The sequence below is a fragment of the Panulirus ornatus genome, chromosome 28 (genome assembly GCF_036320965.1).
Source record: "Panulirus ornatus isolate Po-2019 chromosome 28, ASM3632096v1, whole genome shotgun sequence".
NCBI lineage: Eukaryota > Metazoa > Arthropoda > Malacostraca > Decapoda > Palinuridae > Panulirus > Panulirus ornatus.
Window position 1 is genome coordinate 21,157,602 of NC_092251.1, and position 20,912 is coordinate 21,178,513.

General features: G+C 40.9%; 1 protein-coding gene across 1 annotated transcript in view; it reads right to left on the reverse strand.

Annotated features, from left to right (window-relative positions):
• LOC139757885 (uncharacterized) overlaps window positions 1-20,912 on the reverse strand; it is a 686,077-nt gene that overhangs the window by 292,403 nt on the left and 372,762 nt on the right. The window contains 3 exon segments of the mRNA XM_071678807.1: window positions 4,064-4,194; window positions 10,858-11,041; window positions 13,410-13,586. Of these exon segments, the coding sequence (XP_071534908.1) occupies window positions 4,064-4,194; window positions 10,858-11,041; window positions 13,410-13,586 (492 nt within the window).

A 20,912-nucleotide genomic window follows, 5' to 3' on the forward strand; every position in this document is an offset into this window, starting at 1 on the left:
CCATAAATGCCTCATACAAATCCACCTGTTTTTCTTAGTATTTCTCACACACATTCTTCAAAGCAAACACCTGATCCACACATCCTCTACCACTTCTAAAACCACACTGCTCTTCTCCAATCTGATGCTCTGTACATGCCTTCACCCTCTCAATCAAAACCTTCCCATATAATTTTCCAGGTACAGTCAACAAACTTATGCCTCTGTAGTTTGAACACTCACCTTTATCCTCTTTGCCTTTGTACAATGGTACTATGCACACATTCTGCCAATCCTGAGGCACTTCACCATGATCCATACATACATTTAATATACTTACCAACCAATCAACAATAGTCACCCCCTTCCTTAATAAATTCAACTGCAACACCATCAAAAACCACCGCCTTGCTGGATTTCATCTTCCATAAAGCTTTCACTATCTCTTCTCTCTTAACCAAACCACTCCCCCTCATCCTCTCGATTTGCTCACCATCCCAACCAAAACATCCTACATATGCCACTTTAGCATCACACATTCAACAAACCTTCAAAATACTCCATCATCTTCTCACTTCAACCCTACCTATTATTATTTACCCCCTTGCCCTCTTCAATGATGTTCCCATTTGTTCTCTTGTCTTATGCATGTTATTCACCTATTTCCATAACATCTTTTTATTCTCACTACAGTTTAATAATACTCTTTCACCCCTGCTCTCATTTGCCCTCTTTTTCAACCCTTGCACCTTCCTCTTGGCCTCCTGCTGCGTTCTTTTATACATCACCCAGTCATTTGCACTCCTTCCTTGTAAGTACTGTCCAAACACTTCTCTTTCTTCTTTCACTAATGACTTTACTTCTTCCTTCCACCACTCTTTCTAATCTGCCCACTTCCCACCTCTCTCATGCCACATGCATCTTTTGCACATGCCATCACTGCTTCCCCAAATATATCCCATTCCTCACCCAATCTCCTCACGTCATGAGCTCTCACCTTTTGCCATTCTACAATCAATCTCTCCTGGTACTTCCTTACACAAGTGTCCTTACCAAGCTCACTTACACCACTCTTCTCCCCAATTTTTCCTTTTCTTTTTTGAAAACCTCTTTACCTTCGCCTCCACAAGACAGTGATCAGACATCCCTCCAGCTGCCCCTCTCAGCCCATTAACACCCAAAAGTCTCTCTTTTACACGCCTATCAATTAACATGTAATCCAATAATGCCCTTTGAATGTCTCTCCTACTTACATTTGTATACTTGTATTTCAATTTCTTAAAGGGGAAACAGAAGGAGTCAAGCGGGCAGTACTCATCCTCCTCGAAGACTCAGATTGGGGTGTCTAAATATGTGTGGATGTAATCAAGATGAGAAGAAAGGAGAGATAAGTAGTATGTTTGAGGAAAGGAACCTTGATGTTCTGGCTTTGAGTGGAACGAAGCTCAAGAATAAAGGGGAAGAATGGTTTGGAAAAGTCTTAGGAGTAAAGTCAGGGGTTGGTGAGAGGGCAAGAGCTAAGGAAGGAGTAGCACTACTCCTTTTTAGCAGATATTCACACTACTACTAAACAAAAAAAAGTTTTATTGAAGCAGAGATACTTGGTGAAATCTGTCTGTTTTAATAATCTTTGAAGTCAAAACACAAAACGCATACACCGTGTGTCATGGAGTATAAGAAAGTAAATTCTAGATTGATGTTGGTAAAACTGGAAGTGGATGGAGAGAGATGGGTGGTTATTGGTGCTTCTGCACCCAGTCATGAGAAGAAAGATCATGAGAGGCAAGTATTTTGGGAGCAATTGAGTGTGTCAGCAGCTTTGATGCATGAGACTGGGAATTAGTGATGGGGGATTTAAATGAAAAGGTGAGTAATGTGGCAGCTGAGGGTATAATTGGTGTAAGTGGAGTATTCAGTGTTATAAATGGAAATGATGAAGAGATTGTGGATCTGTGCATTTAAAAGACTGGTGATTAGGAATACCTTGTGTTTTCATCATACGAACTAAAAAAATCTAATATGTTTACACAGCAGTAAGGCAAAGACACATAGGGGGAGCACATAAGTGTTATCCCAACTCGGTTACCTCTGGGTAACTGAGCCCTGTTGATATTCCTGCAAGCTTGTTAGAGTTGGGGGTGACATTTGGTATCTATTCAAGCCTCTAATCAGTAAAGGGAGTGTGAGATCATTCAAACACAAGCAGGAAAATCAGGCCAGCATGTGGAGTGGGTACTGCGTGCACCATTCCCTGAATATGATACAAGAACAATCCTCAGAAGGTTAAAAAGGTCTGCCATATTGTCTTAAAATACTCATAATTTCCATTTCACTTAGTCCTAATTTCCTATTTTTTTCTTGAGCATTTATTTCTTTTAATATAAACTTATAACAGCTTCACTAGTTTTACTATTAAAACCAACATACAGCTTTTTAGCAGCTATTCACACTACTACTAAACAATAAAAAGTTTTATTGAAGCAGAGATACTTGGTGAAATCTGTGTTTTAATAATCTTTGAAGTCAAAACACAAAACTGCATACACCGTATACATTATTTTTTTTTTTCTTTGTCGCTGTCTCCCGCGTTTGCGAGGTAGCGCAAGGAAACAGACGAAAGAAATGGCCCAACCCACCCCCATACACAATGTATACACACATATGTCCACACATGCAAATATACATACCTACACAGCTTTCCATGGTTCACCCCAGACGCTTCACATGCCCTGATTCAATCCACTGACAGCACGTCAACCCCGGTATACCACATCGATCCAATTCACTCTATTCCTTGCCCTCCTTTCACCCTCCTGCATGTTCAGGCCCCGATCACACAAAATCTTTTTCACTCCATCTTTCCACCTCCAATTTGGTCTCCCACTTCTCCTCGTTCCCTCCACCTCCGACACATATATCCTCTTGGTCAATCTTTCCTCACTCATTCTCTCCATGAGCCCAAATCATTTCAAAACACCCTCTTCTGCTCTCTCAACCACGCTCTTTTTATTTCCACACATCTCTCTTACCCTTACGTTACTTACTCGATCAAACCACCTCACACCACACATTGTCCTCAAACATCTCATTTCCAGCACATCCATCCTCCTGCGCACAACTCTATCCATAGCCCACACCTCGCAACCACACAACATTGTTGGAACCACTATTCCTTCAAACATACCCATTTTTGCTTTCCGAGATAATGTTCTCAACTTCCACACATTCTTCAAGGCTCCCAGGATTTTCGCCCCCTCCCCCACCCTATGATCTACTTCCGCTTCCATGGTTCCATCCACTGCCAGATCCACTCCCAGATATCTAAAACACTTTACTTCCTCCAGTTTTTCTCCATTCAAACTTACCTCCCAATTGACTTGACCCTCAACCCTACTGTACCTAATCACCTTGCTCTTATTCACATTTACTCTTAACTTTCTTCTTTCACACACTTTACCAAACTCAGTCACCAGCTCCTGCAGTTTCTCACATGAATCAGCCACCAGCGCTGCATCATCAGTGAACAACAACTGACTCACTTCCCAAGCTCTCTCATCCCCAACAGACTTCATACTTGCCCCTCTTTCCAAAACTCTTGCATTTACCTCCCTAACAACCCCATCCATAATCATATATCCATAATTACCCCAGGACCTCTTCCTAAGGAAAAGTCCTGGAGTTATCGACTTATCTAGTACATCTTTCCAAAGGCTCCTGCAACCCAAGACTGCATCACTTCCAGGATCATGGATATGAGGACTCCACTGAAGTGAGAAGTTCTTTGATGGGACTGTGCTCCCAATGATACAGCCTTGCCAAAGGTGACTTTTCCTTTGCAGTATACACTTGATTCGGCAGAGTCCGAGAACACCTAATACTGTATACACAACTGTATGTAATATCAATACTGTGCATTATTTGCTAGAAACTGAAAGCTAAGGCTAGAAGGAGTAAAAAATGTGAATAAAGATATTAAATAAGGCAAAGAAAAATACGAGGAAGTAAAATTGTTTGTATGGTAAGCGATACATTACTGTGAAAAAGGCATACTTGTTTATATACAAATTCTTAATTGAAAGCTAACCTCAGCAATGTTCCTACACCACTGCATGAGCATGTGACCCAAGATCTGGTATTCAGTGGCCTTATTTTGCAGATTCTGGTAGAGCTGAAGCAGGGAACCAATTACTTCATCTCGTTGTCCACCCTCATCACCTGGTAAAGAGAATAGGATGTAATTTCAAAGAAATTAATCACAGAGGATAGGTATAACTTGATGGGGACTCACTCAAAGTCGTCATGGTCTTCATCAGACAACAACTGCATAATAAACACTTCACTAAACACACAATAGCATTACTATGTTACTGTCTGGATGATTCTGCCAAGTTGCCAAACAGCATTAATTGAGGGTAATATCTCATCTCAAGTTCATCTTCCCTGGCTAGCAGGCTTAATTCATTATGGTGCAATGATTAAAGTAGCGGTTGGGAAGCATGTCACAGGCTTACCCAGTCTAAACTCAAAAATAAGTCTTTCTTTGTCTAGGCCCAAGTAGAAGCCTCTCACAACATGGTAAGTTGTCTGTAAACAGCATAGAGGTGAACTGGTTTTCCTGTTATAGGATATAGCTCTTAATCTATAGTATTAGAGAAAAAATCAAACATAACATAAGCTCCTATCAAAATTTATTCAATCCTTCCTATATGACATCCGCTACAAAGTTATAAGCTACTGTTTATATATGTTTTATCAACATCTGCAACACAGTTATGAATATATGCCTACATATAAGTTTGTTGAGCATTCCTGGGAAATTATATGGGAGGGTATTGATTGAGAGGGTGAAGGCATGTACAGAGCATGAGATTGGAGAAGAGCAGTGTGGTTTCAGAAGTGGTAGAGGATGTGTGGATCAGGTGTTTGCTTTGAAGAGTGTGAGAAATAGTTAGCAAAGCAAATGGATTTGTATGTAGCATTTATGGATCTGGAGAAGGCATATGATAGAGTTGATAGAGATGCTATGTGGAAGGTATTATGAATGTATGGTGTGGGAGGCAAGTTGTTAGAAGCAGTGAAAAGTTTTTCACTGTGTACGTGTAGGAAGAGAGGAAAGTGATTGGTTCTCAGTGAATGTTGGTTTGCTGCAGGGGTGTATGATGTCTCCATGGTTGTTTAATTTGTTTATGGATGGGGTTGTTAGGGAGGTGAATGCAAGAGTTTAGGAAAGCGGGGCAAGTATGCAGCCTGTTGTGGATGAGAGAGCTTGGGAAGTGAGTCAGTTGTTGTGCGCTGATGATTCAGCGCTGTTGGCTGATTCATGTGAGAAACTGCAGAAGCTGGTGACTGAGTTTGGTAAAGTGTGTGAATGAAGAAAGCTGAGAGTAAATGTGAGTAAGAGCAAGGTTATTAGGTACAGTAGGGTTGAGGGAGAAGTCAATTGGGAGGTAAGTTTGAATGGAGAAAAAGTGGAGGAAGTGAAGTGTTTTAGATATCTGGGAGTGGATTTGGCAGCGGATGGAACCATGGAAGCGGAAGTGAATCATAGGGTGGGGGAGGGGGCGAAAGTTCTAGGAGTGTTGAGGAATGTGTGGAAGTCGAGAACATTATCTCAGGAAGCAAAAATGGGTATGTTTGAAGGAATAGTGGTTCCAACAATGTTATATGGCTGCGAGGCGTGGGCTATAGATAGAGTTGTGCGGAGAAGGGTGGATGTGCTGGAAATGAGATGTTTGAGGACAATATGTGGTGTAAGGTTGTTTGGTCGAGTAAGTAATAATAGGGTAAGAGAGATGTGTGGTATTAAAAAGAGTGTGATTGAGAGAGCAGAAGAGGGTGTTTTGAAATGGTTTGGTCACATGGAGAGAATGAGTGAGGAAAGATTGACCAAGAGGATATGTGTCAAAGGTGGAGGGAATGAGAAGTGGGAGACCCAATTGGAGGTGGAAACATGGAGTGAAAAAGATGTTGAGTGATCGCGGCCTGAACATGCAGGAGGATGAAAGGCGTGCAAGGAATAGAGTAAATTGGAACTTTGTGGTATACCGGGGTCGACGTGCTGTTAGTGGATTGAACCAGGGCATGTGAAGTGTCTGGGGTAAACCCTGGAAAGTTCTGTGGGGCCTGGATGTGGAAAGGGAGCTGTGGTTTCAGTGCATTATTACATGACAGCTAGAGACTGTGTGTGAACGAATGTGGCCTTTGTTGTCTTTTCCTAGCGCTACCTCGCACACATGAGGGGGAGGGGGTTTTTATTTCATGTGTTGCGGAGTGGTGAAGGGAATAAATAAAGGCACACAGTATGAATTATGTACATGTGTATACATGTATATGTCTGTGTGTGTATATATATGTATACGTTGAGATGTATAAATATATATATTTGCGAGTGTGGATGTGTATGTATATACATGTGTATGTGGGTGGGTTGGGCCATCTGTTTCCTTGCGCTACCTCGCTAATGCGGGAGACAACGACAAAGCAAAATAAATAAATATAAATATATATTCATATCCCTGGGGATAGGGGAGAAAGAATACTTCCCAGGCATTCCTCACGTGTCGTAGAAGGCGACTAAAGGGGACGGGAGCGGGGGGCTAGAAACCCTCCCCTCCTTGTATTTTAACTTTCTAAAAGGGGAAACAGAAGGAGTCACGCAGGGAGTGCTCATCTTCCTCGAAGGCTCAGATTGGGGTGTCTAAATGTGTGTGGATGTAACTAAGATGAGAAAAAAGGAGAGATAGGTAGTATGTTTGAGGAAAGGAACCAGGATGTTTTGGCTCTGAGTGAAATGAAGCTCAAGGGTAAAGGGGAAGAGTAGTTTGGGAATGTCTTGGGAGTAAAGTCAGGGGTTAGTGAGAGGATAAGAGCAAGGGGAGGAGTAGCAAGACTCCTGAAACAGGAGTGGTGGGAGTATGTGATAGAGTGTAAGAAAGTAAACTCTAGACTGATATGGGTAAAACTGAAAGTGGATGGAGAGAGATGGGTGATTGTTGGTGCATATGCACCTGGGCATGAGATAAAGATCATGAGAGGCAAATGTTTTGGGAGCAGCTGAGTGAGTGTGTTAGTTGTTTTGATGCACGAGACCGGGTTATAGTGATGGGTGATTTGAATGCAAAGGTGAGTAATGTGGCAGTTGAGGGAATAATTGATGTACATGGGGTGTTCAGTGTTGTAAATGGAAATAGTGAAGAGCTTGTAGATTTATGTGCTGAAAAAGGACTGGTGATTGGGAATACCTGGTTTAAAATGAGAGATATACATAAGTATACATGTTGGAAAGGATCACAATTTTGCGCGTGATCAAGATATTCCTATGAGTCCACGGAGAAAATAAAACACGAAAAGTTCCCAAGTGCACTTTCGTGTAATAATCACATCATCAGGGGAGACACAAGAGAGGAATATAACAGTCAGTTGATATACATCGAAGAGACGAAGCTAGGACGCCATTTGGTAAACATGTTTATTTAAACATGTTTACCAAATGGCGTCCTAGCTTCGTCTCTTCAATGTATATCAACTGACTGTTATATTCCTCTCTTGTGTCTCCCCTGATGATGTGATTATTACACGAAAGTGCACTTGGGAACTTTTTGTGTTTCATTTTCCCCGTGGACTCATAGGAACATAAGTATACGTATGTAAGTAAGAGAGATGGCCAGAGAGCATTATTGGATTATGTGTTAATTGATAGGTGCGCGAAAGAGAGACTTTTGGATGTTAACGTGCTGAGAGGAGCAACTGGAGGGATGTCTGATGATTATCTTGTGGAGGCTAAGGTGAAGATTTGTAGAGGTTTTCAGAAAAGAAGAGAGAATGTTGGGGTGAAGAGAGTGGTGAGAGCAAGTGAGCTTGGGAAGGAGACTTGTGTGAAGAAGTACAAGGAGAGACTGAGTACAGAATGGAAAAAGGTGAGAGCAAAGGACGTAAGGGGAGTGGGGGAGGAATGGGATGTATTTAGGGAAGCAGTGATGGCTTGTGCAAAAGATGCTTTTGGCATGAGAAGCATGGGAGGTGGGCAGATTAGAAAGGGTAGTGAGTGGTGGGATGAAGAAGTAAGATTATTAGTGAAAGAGAAGAGAGAGGCATTTGGACGATTTTTGCAGGGAAAAAATGCAAACAAGTGGGAGATGTATAAAAGAAAGAGGCAGGAGGTCAAGAGAAAGGTGCAAGAGGTGAAAAAGAGAGCAAATGAGAGTTGGGGTGAGAGAGTATCACTAAATTTTAGGGAGATTTTATATTTTTAGGAGAATAAAAAGATGTTTTGGAAGGAGGTAAATAAAGTGCACAAGACAAGGGAACAAATGGGAACATCGGTGAAGGGGGCTAACGGGGAGGTGATAACAAGTAGTGGTGATGTGAGAAGGAGATGGAGAGAGTATTTTGAAGGTTTGTTGAATGTGTTTGATGACAGAGTGGCAGATATAGGGTGTTTTGGTCGAGGTGGTGTGCAAAGTGAGAGGGTTGGGAGAATAATTTGGTAAACAGAGAAGAGGTAGTAAAAGCTTTGCGGAAGATGAAAGCCGGCAAGGCAGCGGGTCTGGATGGTATTGCAGTGAAATTCATTAAAAAAAGGGGTGACTGTACTGTTGACTGGTTGGTAAGGTTATCTAATGTAGGTGTCTGAGGATTGGCGGAATGCTTGCATAGTGCCACTGTACAAAGGCGCTCAAATTACAGAGGTATAAGTTTGTTGAGTATTCCTGGGAAGTTATATGGAAGGGTATTGATTGAGAGGGTGAAGGCATGTACAGAGCATCAGATTGGGGAAGAGCAGTGTGGTTTCAGAAGTGGTAGAGGATGCATGGATCAGATGTTTGCTTTGAAGAATGTATGTGAGAATGTATGTACTGGAAATGATATGTTTGAGGACAATATGCGGGGGGAGGGGGTTGTCATTTCATCTGTGGTAGAGTGGCTACAGGAATGAATAAGGGCAGACAGTATGAATTATGTACATGTGTATATATGTATAGGTCTGTGTGTGCATATATATGTATACATTGAGATGTATAGGTATGTATATGTGAGTGTGTGGACGTGTATGTATATACATGTGTACAGTGGGTGGGTTGGGCCATTCTTTCGTCTGTTCCCTCGCACTGCCTCGCTAATATGGAAGACAGCGACAAAGTATAATAGATAAATAAATGAATATATTCATACTTGCTAGCCTTCATCCATTCCTGTCGCTACCCTATACCACATTGACATCACACAGCTCTGCCTCACACCTACATGTATCACAGTCGACTTTCATATGCTTTCTTCAGATCCATAGGAGCTCATACAACTTCTTACCTTTCGCTAAATACTTTTCCACAGTCATCTTTACTACAAAAATCTGATCCACATATTCCCTACCTTTCCTACAACCCCCATGCTCTTCACTTATTCTGTATTCAGTTACTTCCATCATTCTATCAATTAATACTCTTGCATACACTTTTCCTGGTATACTTAAAAGACTTATTCCTCGATAATTGCTAAATACAACCTTCGCACTTTTTCCTATGAACAAAGGAACAAAATCAGCTTTCCCCCAGTCCCCAGGTACAACCTGCTGTATTCATGCTAGATTACATATAAGATGCATCCACTCGATCACACTTTCTCCTCCATACTTCAGCATTTCATACATAACCCCATCCACTCCTGATGCCTTTCCTACCTCATTATTGCCCTTCTTATCTTCCTCTTTACTATAGGCCCCTCCAATTGCATCCTCTTCCTTCCCTCCTCCATACCCATGCATGTAAAAACTGCTGCCTTCCCTTCTCCTACATTCAACAGTTCCTCAAAATAATCTTTCACCTTCCTTTCTCTTCCTCCTTTTGATTCAGCTATTCCCCTTCCTTACTTCTCACATCAACATTTCCACTCTTAAATCCACCTTTTTCCTTTTTCATCTCCTTCAAGTATAGTTTCTTATCATCCCAAAACTTTTTACTTAACTTTCTTTCAAAATCTTCATCTACTCTTTCTTTGCTTTCCTCTATCAGCTTATTAACATTCCACTTACATATTTTGCATTCTTCCCTCCTCCTTTGCTGAACTTCTACTGGTACATTCCTAATGAGCAATCTATCATATGCCTTTTCCTTCTCTTCCACAGCATTTCTAATCTTTTCTGTCCACCATGCATTGCCCTTTATATTCCTGTATCTCATTATCTTCTATCCAACTAGATTCTACAACCTTTACAGTACTTCTCCAAACATTTCAAACACCTCATTCACACATGACTGCATTCCTACATTCACTGCACTTCCATCCAAGCTTTCAGTCATCTTCCTTCCATACTCCTACCTGTATTTTTCCTGATCCATCTTCTTGCTTGCCAAGACTTTTCCCTCTCCATTCAACCTTACAACATACCTCCACTTCTCCCTGATCCTCATCCCGCAAGAACTGCAAAATGGTCAGTCTCCAAAGAATGCTCTCACAGCCTTTTTCAATCTTTCATCCATCATTCCTCATCCATGTATATCTGTGTATCATCTTGTTCCAAAAAAAAGGTGTTTGTAAAGAATAAACCCCTCTCAGCACAAAAATCCACATGATAGCATCCCATCTCATTTACTCCAGGCACTACCCATTTCCCAGCTATCTCACTAATTCTATCACATCCCACTTTCACATTCATATCACCCAGTATGACCATGTTTCTCACATTCTCAAAGCCATTCATACAGTCATTCAAATTCCTCTAGAAAAGCTTCATTTCATCCTTACCTCATAGTCTTCATATTCACAAGCACATATACACATATCCATGCATATTTCACAATCCAAATCTTTCCTTTCACCTACACTATTCTTAATCCATTCCATCCATGTTCTGTAACACCCTCCACTACAAAATGCACTCACCTTTGTATGACATGACTTCTGCTCTTGTCATCATATTCTGAATATCTTCTTGTGTCTTCTTTACAGCTGAAACATAAATGTTTAGTCTCTGCTCCAGACTGTCAGCTAAGCCCTCAGGGTTTGCTGTGTCTCCTCTTAAGAGTGGACAGAAGTCACGTTCCATTCCAGACATTTCAGACTGCATCTGTAAAACAAAGTCCTGGTAAGTATTCCAAATGTTGGTTGGTTAGGTCTTTGAACTTTAGCCCTATCAACTGACACGGGGTATTAAGGTGATCAACATAAAGCTACACCCACCAACATGAAAATATTTAACATCATCTTTAGATGTTAAGGATACTTCTAAAATCATTTTTTTTTTTTTTTTTTTTTTTTTTTTTTTTTATACCTCGTCGCTGTCTCCCGCGTTTGCGAGGTAGCGCAAGGAAACAGACGAAAGAAATGGCCCAACCCCCCCCCATACACATGTACATACATACGTCCACACACGCAAATATACATACCTACACAGCTTTCCATGGTTTACCCCGGACGCTTCACATGCCTTGATTCAATCCACTGACAGCACGTCAACCCCTGTATACCACATCGCTCCAATTCACTCTATTCCTTGCCCTCCTTTCACCCTCCTGCATGTTCAGGCCCCGATCACACAAAATCCTTTTCACTCCATCTTTCCACCTCCAATTTGGTCTCCCTCTTCTCCTCGTTCCCTCCACCTCCGACACATATATCCTCTTGGTCAATCTTTCCTCACTCATTCTCTCCATGTGCCCAAACCACTTCAAAACACCCTCTTCTGCTCTCTCAACCACGCTCTTTTTATTTCCACACATCTCTCTTACCCTTACGTTACTTACTCGATCAAACCACCTCACACCACACATTGTCCTCAAACATCTCATTTCCAGCACATCCATCCTCCTGCGCACAACTCTATCCATAGCCCACGCCTCGCAACCATACAACATTGTTGGAACCACTATTCCTTCAAACATACCCATTTTTGCTTTCCGGGATAATGTTCTCGACTTCCACACATTTTTCAAGGCTCCCAAAATTTTTGCCCCCTCCCCCACCCTATGATCCACTTCCGCTTCCATGGTTCCATCCGCTGCCAGATCCACTCCCAGATATCTAAAACACTTCACTTCCTCCAGTTTTTCTCCATTCAAACTCACCTCCCAATTGACTTGACCCTCAACCCTACTGTACCTAATAACCTTGCTCTTATTCACATTTACTCTTAACTTTCTTCTTCCACACACTTTACCAAACTCCGTCACCAGCTTCTGCAGTTTCTCACATGAATCCGCCACCAGCGCTGTATCATCAGCGAACAACAACTGACTCACTTCCCAAGCTCTCTCATCCCCAACAGACTTCATACTTGCCCCTCTTTCCAAGACTCTTGCATTTACCTCCCTAACAACCCCATCCATAAACAAATTAAACAACCATGGAGACATCACACACCCCTGCCGCAAACCTACATTCACTGAGAACCAATCACTTTCCTCTCTTCCTACACGTACACATGCCTTACATCCTCGATAAAAACTTTTCACTGCTTCTAACAACTTGCCTCCCACACCATATATTCTTAATACCTTCCACAGAGCATCTCTATCAACTCTATCATATGCCTTCTCCAGATCCATAAATGCTACATACAAATCCATTTGCTTTTCTAAGTATTTCTCACATACATTCTTCAAAGCAAACACCTGATCCACACATCCTCTACCACTTCTGAAACCACACTGCTCTTCCCCAATCTGATGCTCTGTACATGCCGTCACCCTCTCAATCAATACCCTCCCATATAATTTACCAGGAATACTCAACAAACTTATACCTCTGTAATTTGAGCACTCACTCTTATCCCCTTTGCCTTTGTACAATGGCACTATGCACGCATTCCGCCAATCCTCAGGCACCTCACCATGAGTCATACATACATTAAATAACCTTACCAACCAGTCAACAATACAGTCACCCCCTTTTTTTATAAATTCCACTGCAATACCATCCAAACCTGCTGCCTTGCCGGCTTTCATCTTCCGCAAAGCTTTTACTACCTCTTCTCTGTTTACCAAATCATTTTCCCTAACCCTCTCACTTTGCACACCACCTCGACCAAAACACCCTATATCTAAAATCATATACACTCTAATTATGGATGTGGCCCCTGGTATCCCATGCAATTAGTAAATACTCACTAAGCATATGGCCCTGGTATCCAATGCCATTAGCAATCATTATAACTCACTTTGATAGTGCAATTTTACAGCAAATTTCTCTTAAGAATTAAGATATAAATCAATACCAAACACAATACTTAAGCATTTCTGGCACTGTGCTGCAAACTTCCTATTAGCATAAGCCTTATTCAAGTGATTGACGTGATGCAATACAATTACAAAAACAAGTTATCAAGTGCTTAAATGCCCTTCTTGAGAAAAAGTAGGCAAATAAATGAATAATAATAAAAATGAGAATAGTAAAATACTCAAACTGTTTGAAAGGCTGAGCTCTTCTTATCTTCTTACCTTCTGGATATTTTCTCTGTATGTATTCCAGAGGATGATCATCTCCTTGGTTACAGTAATTTTCATATGGAAGTGGGAATGCAAATCAGTTATAACAAGCCGCCGTTTTCCCAGATGCTCCAAAATAGTCTCCACACAAAGTATAGCACGGTTGGAGTCGAGGTAAGGATCTTCTGCCTGATACAGAATATAAATCACACTAAACATCACCTGTTATCATTTTAAACTATGCTAATACCCATTACGATAACATCAGTATGAGCTGTTGTTGAGGACAAACTGGGTTATTGCCCAAGGCCCCATACTTGAATCCTCAAAATTCTATCTTACTCGTATAATCAATATTGTATTAAGATACTTTAATTGCTTTCATGGACAGGGAAAGTGACACTGAAATAGAAACAGTTTTGATTACTTATACATAGGTCATCAAAATTATGCATCTAAAGAGCTCTAAATGACTTTCTTGCCCAGGGGCCAAACAACATTTACAGTAAAACTGCTAATACTAATCTCATACACACAAGTATTTCAACGTTCATCTGATATGCCCCTTAAGTATCTCTATAAATAAATGGACAACCATACATCCTGACTAATATAGCTTTAGGCACCAGTGCTGGTAAGATATATGATTAATAAATTCAACCCCAATCAAGTAAAAACTAAAGAATGAGAGACAAGGCAAAATAAGACTAAATTTAGGCTAGTATCTTGCAGGTTGGTCACTGCATCTTCCTCTAAATGAGCTTAGAGGATTCCATGGTACCCAGTATGTTATAAGATTAAATTATCAGAAGTGGCAGTTGAAAGACACCATATCATCCAACAAGCAGGACATATGATAAGAGCCATCATCTATCCTGCCTTTCCTGCAAAATCTTATCTTATGTATGTAGGTAGATACCTAGGTACTTCCTCTAAGTCCTTTTTATTTGTAATGACATTTGAACTCTCCCATCCACCCTGCTAATGCATCTCATTACCTTACTTTTGTGCAAAATGACTTTCAACTTTCTTCTTTCACACACTCTCCTAAACTCTGTCACCAGTCTCTACAGTTTCTCTTAGATGTCAGCCACCAGAGCCATGTTATCCAAAAACAACTGACTCATCTCTCATGCACATCCACTATATTGCAGCCCTACCCTTGCACTGATACCCTTTCTGACCAAGTCATATCATCCATAAAGAGATTAACAGCCAGGCAAATCACACACCCTTGTAACAGACCTATGTTCACCAGAAACCATTCACCCTCTTCCCTTCTACTTTCACATAAGCCACAGCTTTCCAGTAAAACCTCCTCAATGCATCAAGGAACTTTCCATGAATCCCATATCTATAGTGCCTTTCATGTGACTTCTTTGTCAAACCTACTGTATACTCTCCTTTGGTACACAGTTCTTGCATACATTCTTCAAAGCAAATATATCATCTAAACAGACCATACCTTTCCTGAAATGCCCTCCTTGGTCAGCTGCTCTGTACTTGACACCATCCTCTCTTCTAAACACCTTACCAATTATACTTAACAAAGTTACACCACTCAAGTTCATATACACATTTTTATCCACCTTGCCTTTGTACATGCAGTTCTACCAATCCTAAGGCAACTCAGCTATGGGGAATATGAATGGTGAACAGCCTGACTAACCTGTCAACAATGTTCTCAAATTCTTTCTTAAGAAACTCATTTTACTCCACATTTCACCTCATCCCAAACACATTACACACACCTAAACTAACACATTCAGCAGTCCTCCAACATATAACAAACAATAAGTAAATAAAACGCATACATTTACTGATATAATAAATCCATTCGTACATCTAATACAAAATATACTCTTTTATACTATATACTTTTTTTTCCTAGAATGAAATTAACCATCACTCAGGATCAACCTCAAACACTTTTTCATTTCTCTTGAAACAGATATTTCTTGTGAATCAGAGTCTTATTGCTGTACAATCAACCATATACTCTAAAGAAAAATAAACACAGAAAAACAATGGAAACAAACTTCCAAGATCTCACTTAATTTCTGAGAGGTTTAAAATGGCAGAAAGAGTAACTATCACATAAATGTTGATTTTGAAGTTTAAAAGCTTTTCTTTATAAGGGAAATGGGAAAAAATATTGGAAGAGTACTGGAGGGATAGAAATGGGGGGAAGAATGAGTGGAATGGTGTATGAGAGGGAGGCATGAAAGGACAAGGATAAGAGAAGACTTTTTTGCCATGGTTATCCCCTTGATGGGAGTTCTAGGACATCAAAGATTGGCAGTGTCCCACAAATAGTAAGATATCTCTTAGATGTTTTGGGAAAAGGATCTTCTAATGCCCTGCTTGGCTGGTGGGATTCTGTAAGAATTCCCCACCTGTCACACACCATTAACCCATAGTGGCAACAGCTCTCATGTTTTAGGCTTACCTTCATCCAAAGTTCACGTCAGTGATGAATCACCAACCCATTCATTCTAGGGAGAATGATCCATCCAGCAGCTCAGTATCCATATATGTGCATCAACTCAAAATTTGACATCAGTGGTAAAGAAAAGGGTGCTTTGAGAAGAAAGAATGGAAGGTATGACAGGGTAGGAGGATGACCAGAAAATTGCTTGCGTGACACTGATTTTGAGAAGAAATGTTCTTCAAACTTTAAAACCTACATTTCTCCCCTCTGTTAATTTGTCCTGTGAGCAATAACAGCATACCCACAAGAAGAAGAGTACTTAGAGAAAAAATTCATCTAAAAGATTCATCATAATGTAGAGCCCAGGTTTGGCTAATATGAAAGAGTTGCTTGAACAATAGAGAGATGTAAAGAGAGAAGTTCCTTGCTGACAGAGCAGTGCCAGGAACAGATGAAAAAAAGACAACATTTGCTCACTTTTATTCTCTAACTGTCATGTGAAATGTAATGAAACCACGATTTCATATCCACAAACAAGTCCCAAAGACCTTTCTATGATTTCCTCTGGTCGCATCACATGTCCTGGTTCAGTCAACTGACAGCAGATCTGTAAACCTCATCATTCCACTTAACTCTATCCTATGTTTATCTCTTGAAGAAGTCTTCTAAGAGTTGATGACAAAAGGGTGTCTATGGGCTTTAAAACTTTACACTTAACCAAGAATCTATGGTTTAGTTTATATCAACCCCTATATCATAGTTATAAAGACAATTCTTCTTGTGTGGACATCATGTGTATTTCACAGAAACCTTACAGGCCAAAATATCTGTCTGAAGAAGTCTTCCAAGAAGTGATGATAAAAGTACAAGTTTTTTTTATTATTTATTATTATACTTTGTCGCTGTCTCCCGCGTTTGCGAGGTAGCGCAAGGAAACAGACGAAAGAAATGGCCCAACCCCCCCCATACACATGTATATACATACGTCCACACACGCAAATATACATACCTACACAGCTTTCCATGGCTTACCCCAGACGCTTCACATGCCTTGATTCAATCCACTGACAGCACGTCAACCCCGGTATACCACATCGCTCCAATTCACTCTATTCCTTGCCCTCCTTTCACCCTCCTGCATGTTCAGGCCCCGATCACACAAAATCTTTTTCACTCCATCTTTCCACCTCCAATTTGGTCTCCCTCTTCTCCTTGTTCCCTCCACCTCCGACACATATATCCTCTTGGTCAATCTTTCCTCACTCATCCTCTCCATGTGCCCAAACCACTTCAAAACACCCTCTTCTGCTCTCTCAACCACGCTCTTTTTATTTCCACACATCTCTCTTACCCTTACGTTACTCACTCGATCAAACCACCTCACACCACACATTGTCCTCAAACATCTCATTTCCAGCACATCCATCCTCCTGCGCACAACTCTATCCATAGCCCACGCCTCGCAACCATACAACATTGTTGGAACCACTCTTCCTTCAAACATACCAATTTTTGCTTTCCGAGATAATGTTCTCGACTTCCACACATTCTTCAAGGCCCCCAGAATTTTCGCCCCCTCCCCCACCCTATGATCCACTTCCGCTTCCATGGTTCCATCCGCTGCCAGATCCACTCCCAGATATCTAAAACACTTCACTTCCTCCAGTTTTTCTCCATTCAAACTCACCTCCCAATTGACTTGACCCTCAACCCTACTGTACCTAATAACCTTGCTCTTATTCACATTTACTCTTAACTTTCTTCTTCCACACACTTTACCAAACTCAGTCACCAGCTTCTGCAGTTTCTCACATGAATCAGCAACCAGTGCTGTTTCATCAGCGAACAACAACTGACTCACTTCCCAAGCTCTCTCATCCCCAACAGACTTCATACTTGCCCCTCTTTCCAAAACTCTTGCATTTACCTCCCTAACAACCCCATCCATAAACAAATTAAACAACCATGGAGACATCACACACCCCTGCCGCAAACCTACATTCACTGAGAACCAATCACTTTCCTCTCTTCCTACACGTACACATGCCTTACATCCTCGATAAAAACTTTTCACTGCTTCTAACAACTTTCCTCCCACACCATATATTCTTAATACCTTCCACAGAGCATCTCTATCAACTCTATCATATGCCTTCTCCAGATCCATAAATGCTACATACAAATCCATTTGCTTTTCTAAGTATTTCTCACATACATTCTTCAAAGCAAACACCTGATCCACACATCCTCTACCACTTCTGAAACCACACTGCTCTTCCCCAATCTGATGCTCTGTACATGCCGTCACCCTCTCAATCAATACCCTCCCATATAATTTACCAGGAATACTCAACAAACTTATACCTCTGTAATTTGAGCACTCACTCTTATCCCCTTTGCCTTTGTACAATGGCACTATGCACGCATTCCGCCAATCCTCAGGCACCTCACCATGAGTCATACATACATTAAATAACCTTACCAACCAGTCAACAATACAGTCACCCTCTTTTTTAATAAATTCCACTGCAATACCATCCAAACCTGCTGCCTTGCCGGCTTTCATCTTCCGCAAAGCTTTCACTACCTCTTCTCTGTTTACCAAATCATTTTCCCTAACCCTCTCACTTTGCACACCACCTCGACCAAAACACCCTATATCTGCCACTCTATCATCAAACACATTCAACAAACCTTCAAAATACTCACTCCATCTCCTTCTCACATCACCACTACTTGTTATCACCTCCCCATTTGCGCCCTTCACTGAAGTTCCCATTTGCTCCCTTGTCTTACGCACTTTATTTACCTCCTTCCAGAACATCTTATTGATACAGTGGTTAAATTGATGAAATCTGCTGGTGGCGTTTGTGTAAATAAATTATACATTTCCTTTTTTTCCATAGCCAGAGGTTGAACCATTATGTGACATTCATTTTTTTCATTCATTTCAAGCTAGAAGTTTCAGTTTTCTGAATTGTTTCTTACATTTTTCATATGTATATATATGTATGTGTGTGTGTGTATATGTGCGTATGTATGTGTATGTGTGTGTATGTGTATATGTATATATATATGTATATTATCCCTGGGGATAGGGGTGAAAGAATACTTCCCACGTATTCCTCGCGGGTCGTAGAAAGCGACTAGAGGGGACGGGAGCGGGGGGCCGGAAATCCTCCCCTCCTTGTATTAACTTTCTAAAATGGGGAAACAGAAGAAGGAGTCACGCGGGGAGTGCTCATCCTCCTCGAAGGCTCAGAGTGGGGTGCCTAAATGTGTGTGGATGTAACCAAGATGTGAAAAAAGGAGAGATAGGTAGTATGTTTGAGGAAAGGAACCTGGATGTTTTGGCTCTGAGTGAAACGAAGCTCAAGGGTAAAGGGGAAGAGTGGTTTGGGAATGTCTGGGGAGTAAAGTCAGGGGTTAGTGAGAGGACAAGAGCAAGGGAAGGAGTAGCAATACTCCTGAAACAGGAGTTGTGGGAATATGTGATAGAGAGTAAGAAAGTAAATTCTCGATTAATATGGGTAAAACTGAAAGTTGATGGAGAGAGGTGGGTGATTATTGGTGCATATGCACCTGGGCATGAGAAGAAAGATCATGAGAGGCAAGTGTTTTGGAAGCAGCTGAATGAGTGTGTTAGTGGTTTTGATGCACGAGACCGGGTTATAGTGATGGGTGATTTGAATGCAAAGGTGAGTAATGTGGCAGTTGAGGGAATAATTGGTATACATGGGGTGTTCAGTGTTGTAAATGGAAATGGTGAAGAGCTTGTAGATTTATGTGCTGAAAAAGGACTGATGATTGGGAATACCTGGTTTAAAAAGCGAGATATACATAAGTATACTTATGTAAGTAGGAGAGATGGCCAGAGAGCGTTATTGGATTACGTGTTAATTGACAGGCGTGCGAAAGAGAGACTTCTGGATGTTAATGTGCTGAGAGGTGCAACTGGAGGGATGTCTGATCATTATCTTGTGGAGGCTAAGGTGAAGATTTGTATGGGTTTTCAGAAAAGAAGAGTGAATGTTGGGGTGAAGAGGGTGGTGAGAGTAAGTGAGCTTGAGAAGGAGACCTGTGTGAGGAAGTACCAGGAGAGACTGAGTACAGAATGGAAAAAGGTGAGAACAATGGAAGTAAGGGGAGTGGGAGAGGAATGGGATGTATTTAGGGAATCAGTGATAGATTGCGCAAAAGATGCTTGTGGCATGAGAAGAGTGGGAGGTGGGTTGATTAGAAAGGGTAGTGAGTGGTGGGATGAAGAAGTAAGAGTATTAGTGAAAGAGAAGAGAGAGGCATTTGGACGATTTTTGCAGGGAAAAAATGCAATTGAGTGGGAGATGTATAAAAGAAAGAGACAGGAGGTCAAGAGAAAGGTGCAAGAGGTGAAAAAAAGGGCAAATGAGAGTTGGGGTGAGAGAGTATCATTAAATTTTAGGGAGAATAAAAAAAAAAAAAAAAAAGTACAAGTTACAAACTTAAATATTTCATACGTAACTAAAAATCTAATTTCTTTTTAGAGCAACCCATAAGGGATCAATATGAAGATTGTTCTTGTGCTATATAAAAAAGAGCAAACTGCCATAAAAGTATTTAACTGTAAAATGTCTAATGCATTTAAAAAGTCTCATTTGGACTTAATAGTGAAAGCATCAACCTCTTAAAGTAGAAAATTGCAGATAATCCCAAGTAGGGCTCAGCAGATTTGCTTTGTGACATTTTCCATGTGATTACAGGGAGAAAAAGATGCATTAGCCTGCGATATTTCCAAATATGAACAGAAAAACTGTTACAACTGTCCGCATGGCAAAAACTGGAGAGATATATAGTGGGATTATCACACTGCCTTGAAGACAGGATCAAGCTGGGGGACCACTCCTTGGAAAAAATTCCCTGGAAAGCATCCATACATACAGACAATGGTGTTGGCATCGTATTTAATCTTGACACAGCATCTGTGGAGATCTTGCATACCTTTAAGGATAAGAATGGAGAGAGTTTCTGAATGCTGCCACAGTTTTTCTTTTTACTCTAAGTGAGGAAGACTTTTCATGAACCTCTACTCTTTAATGCCAGACAAT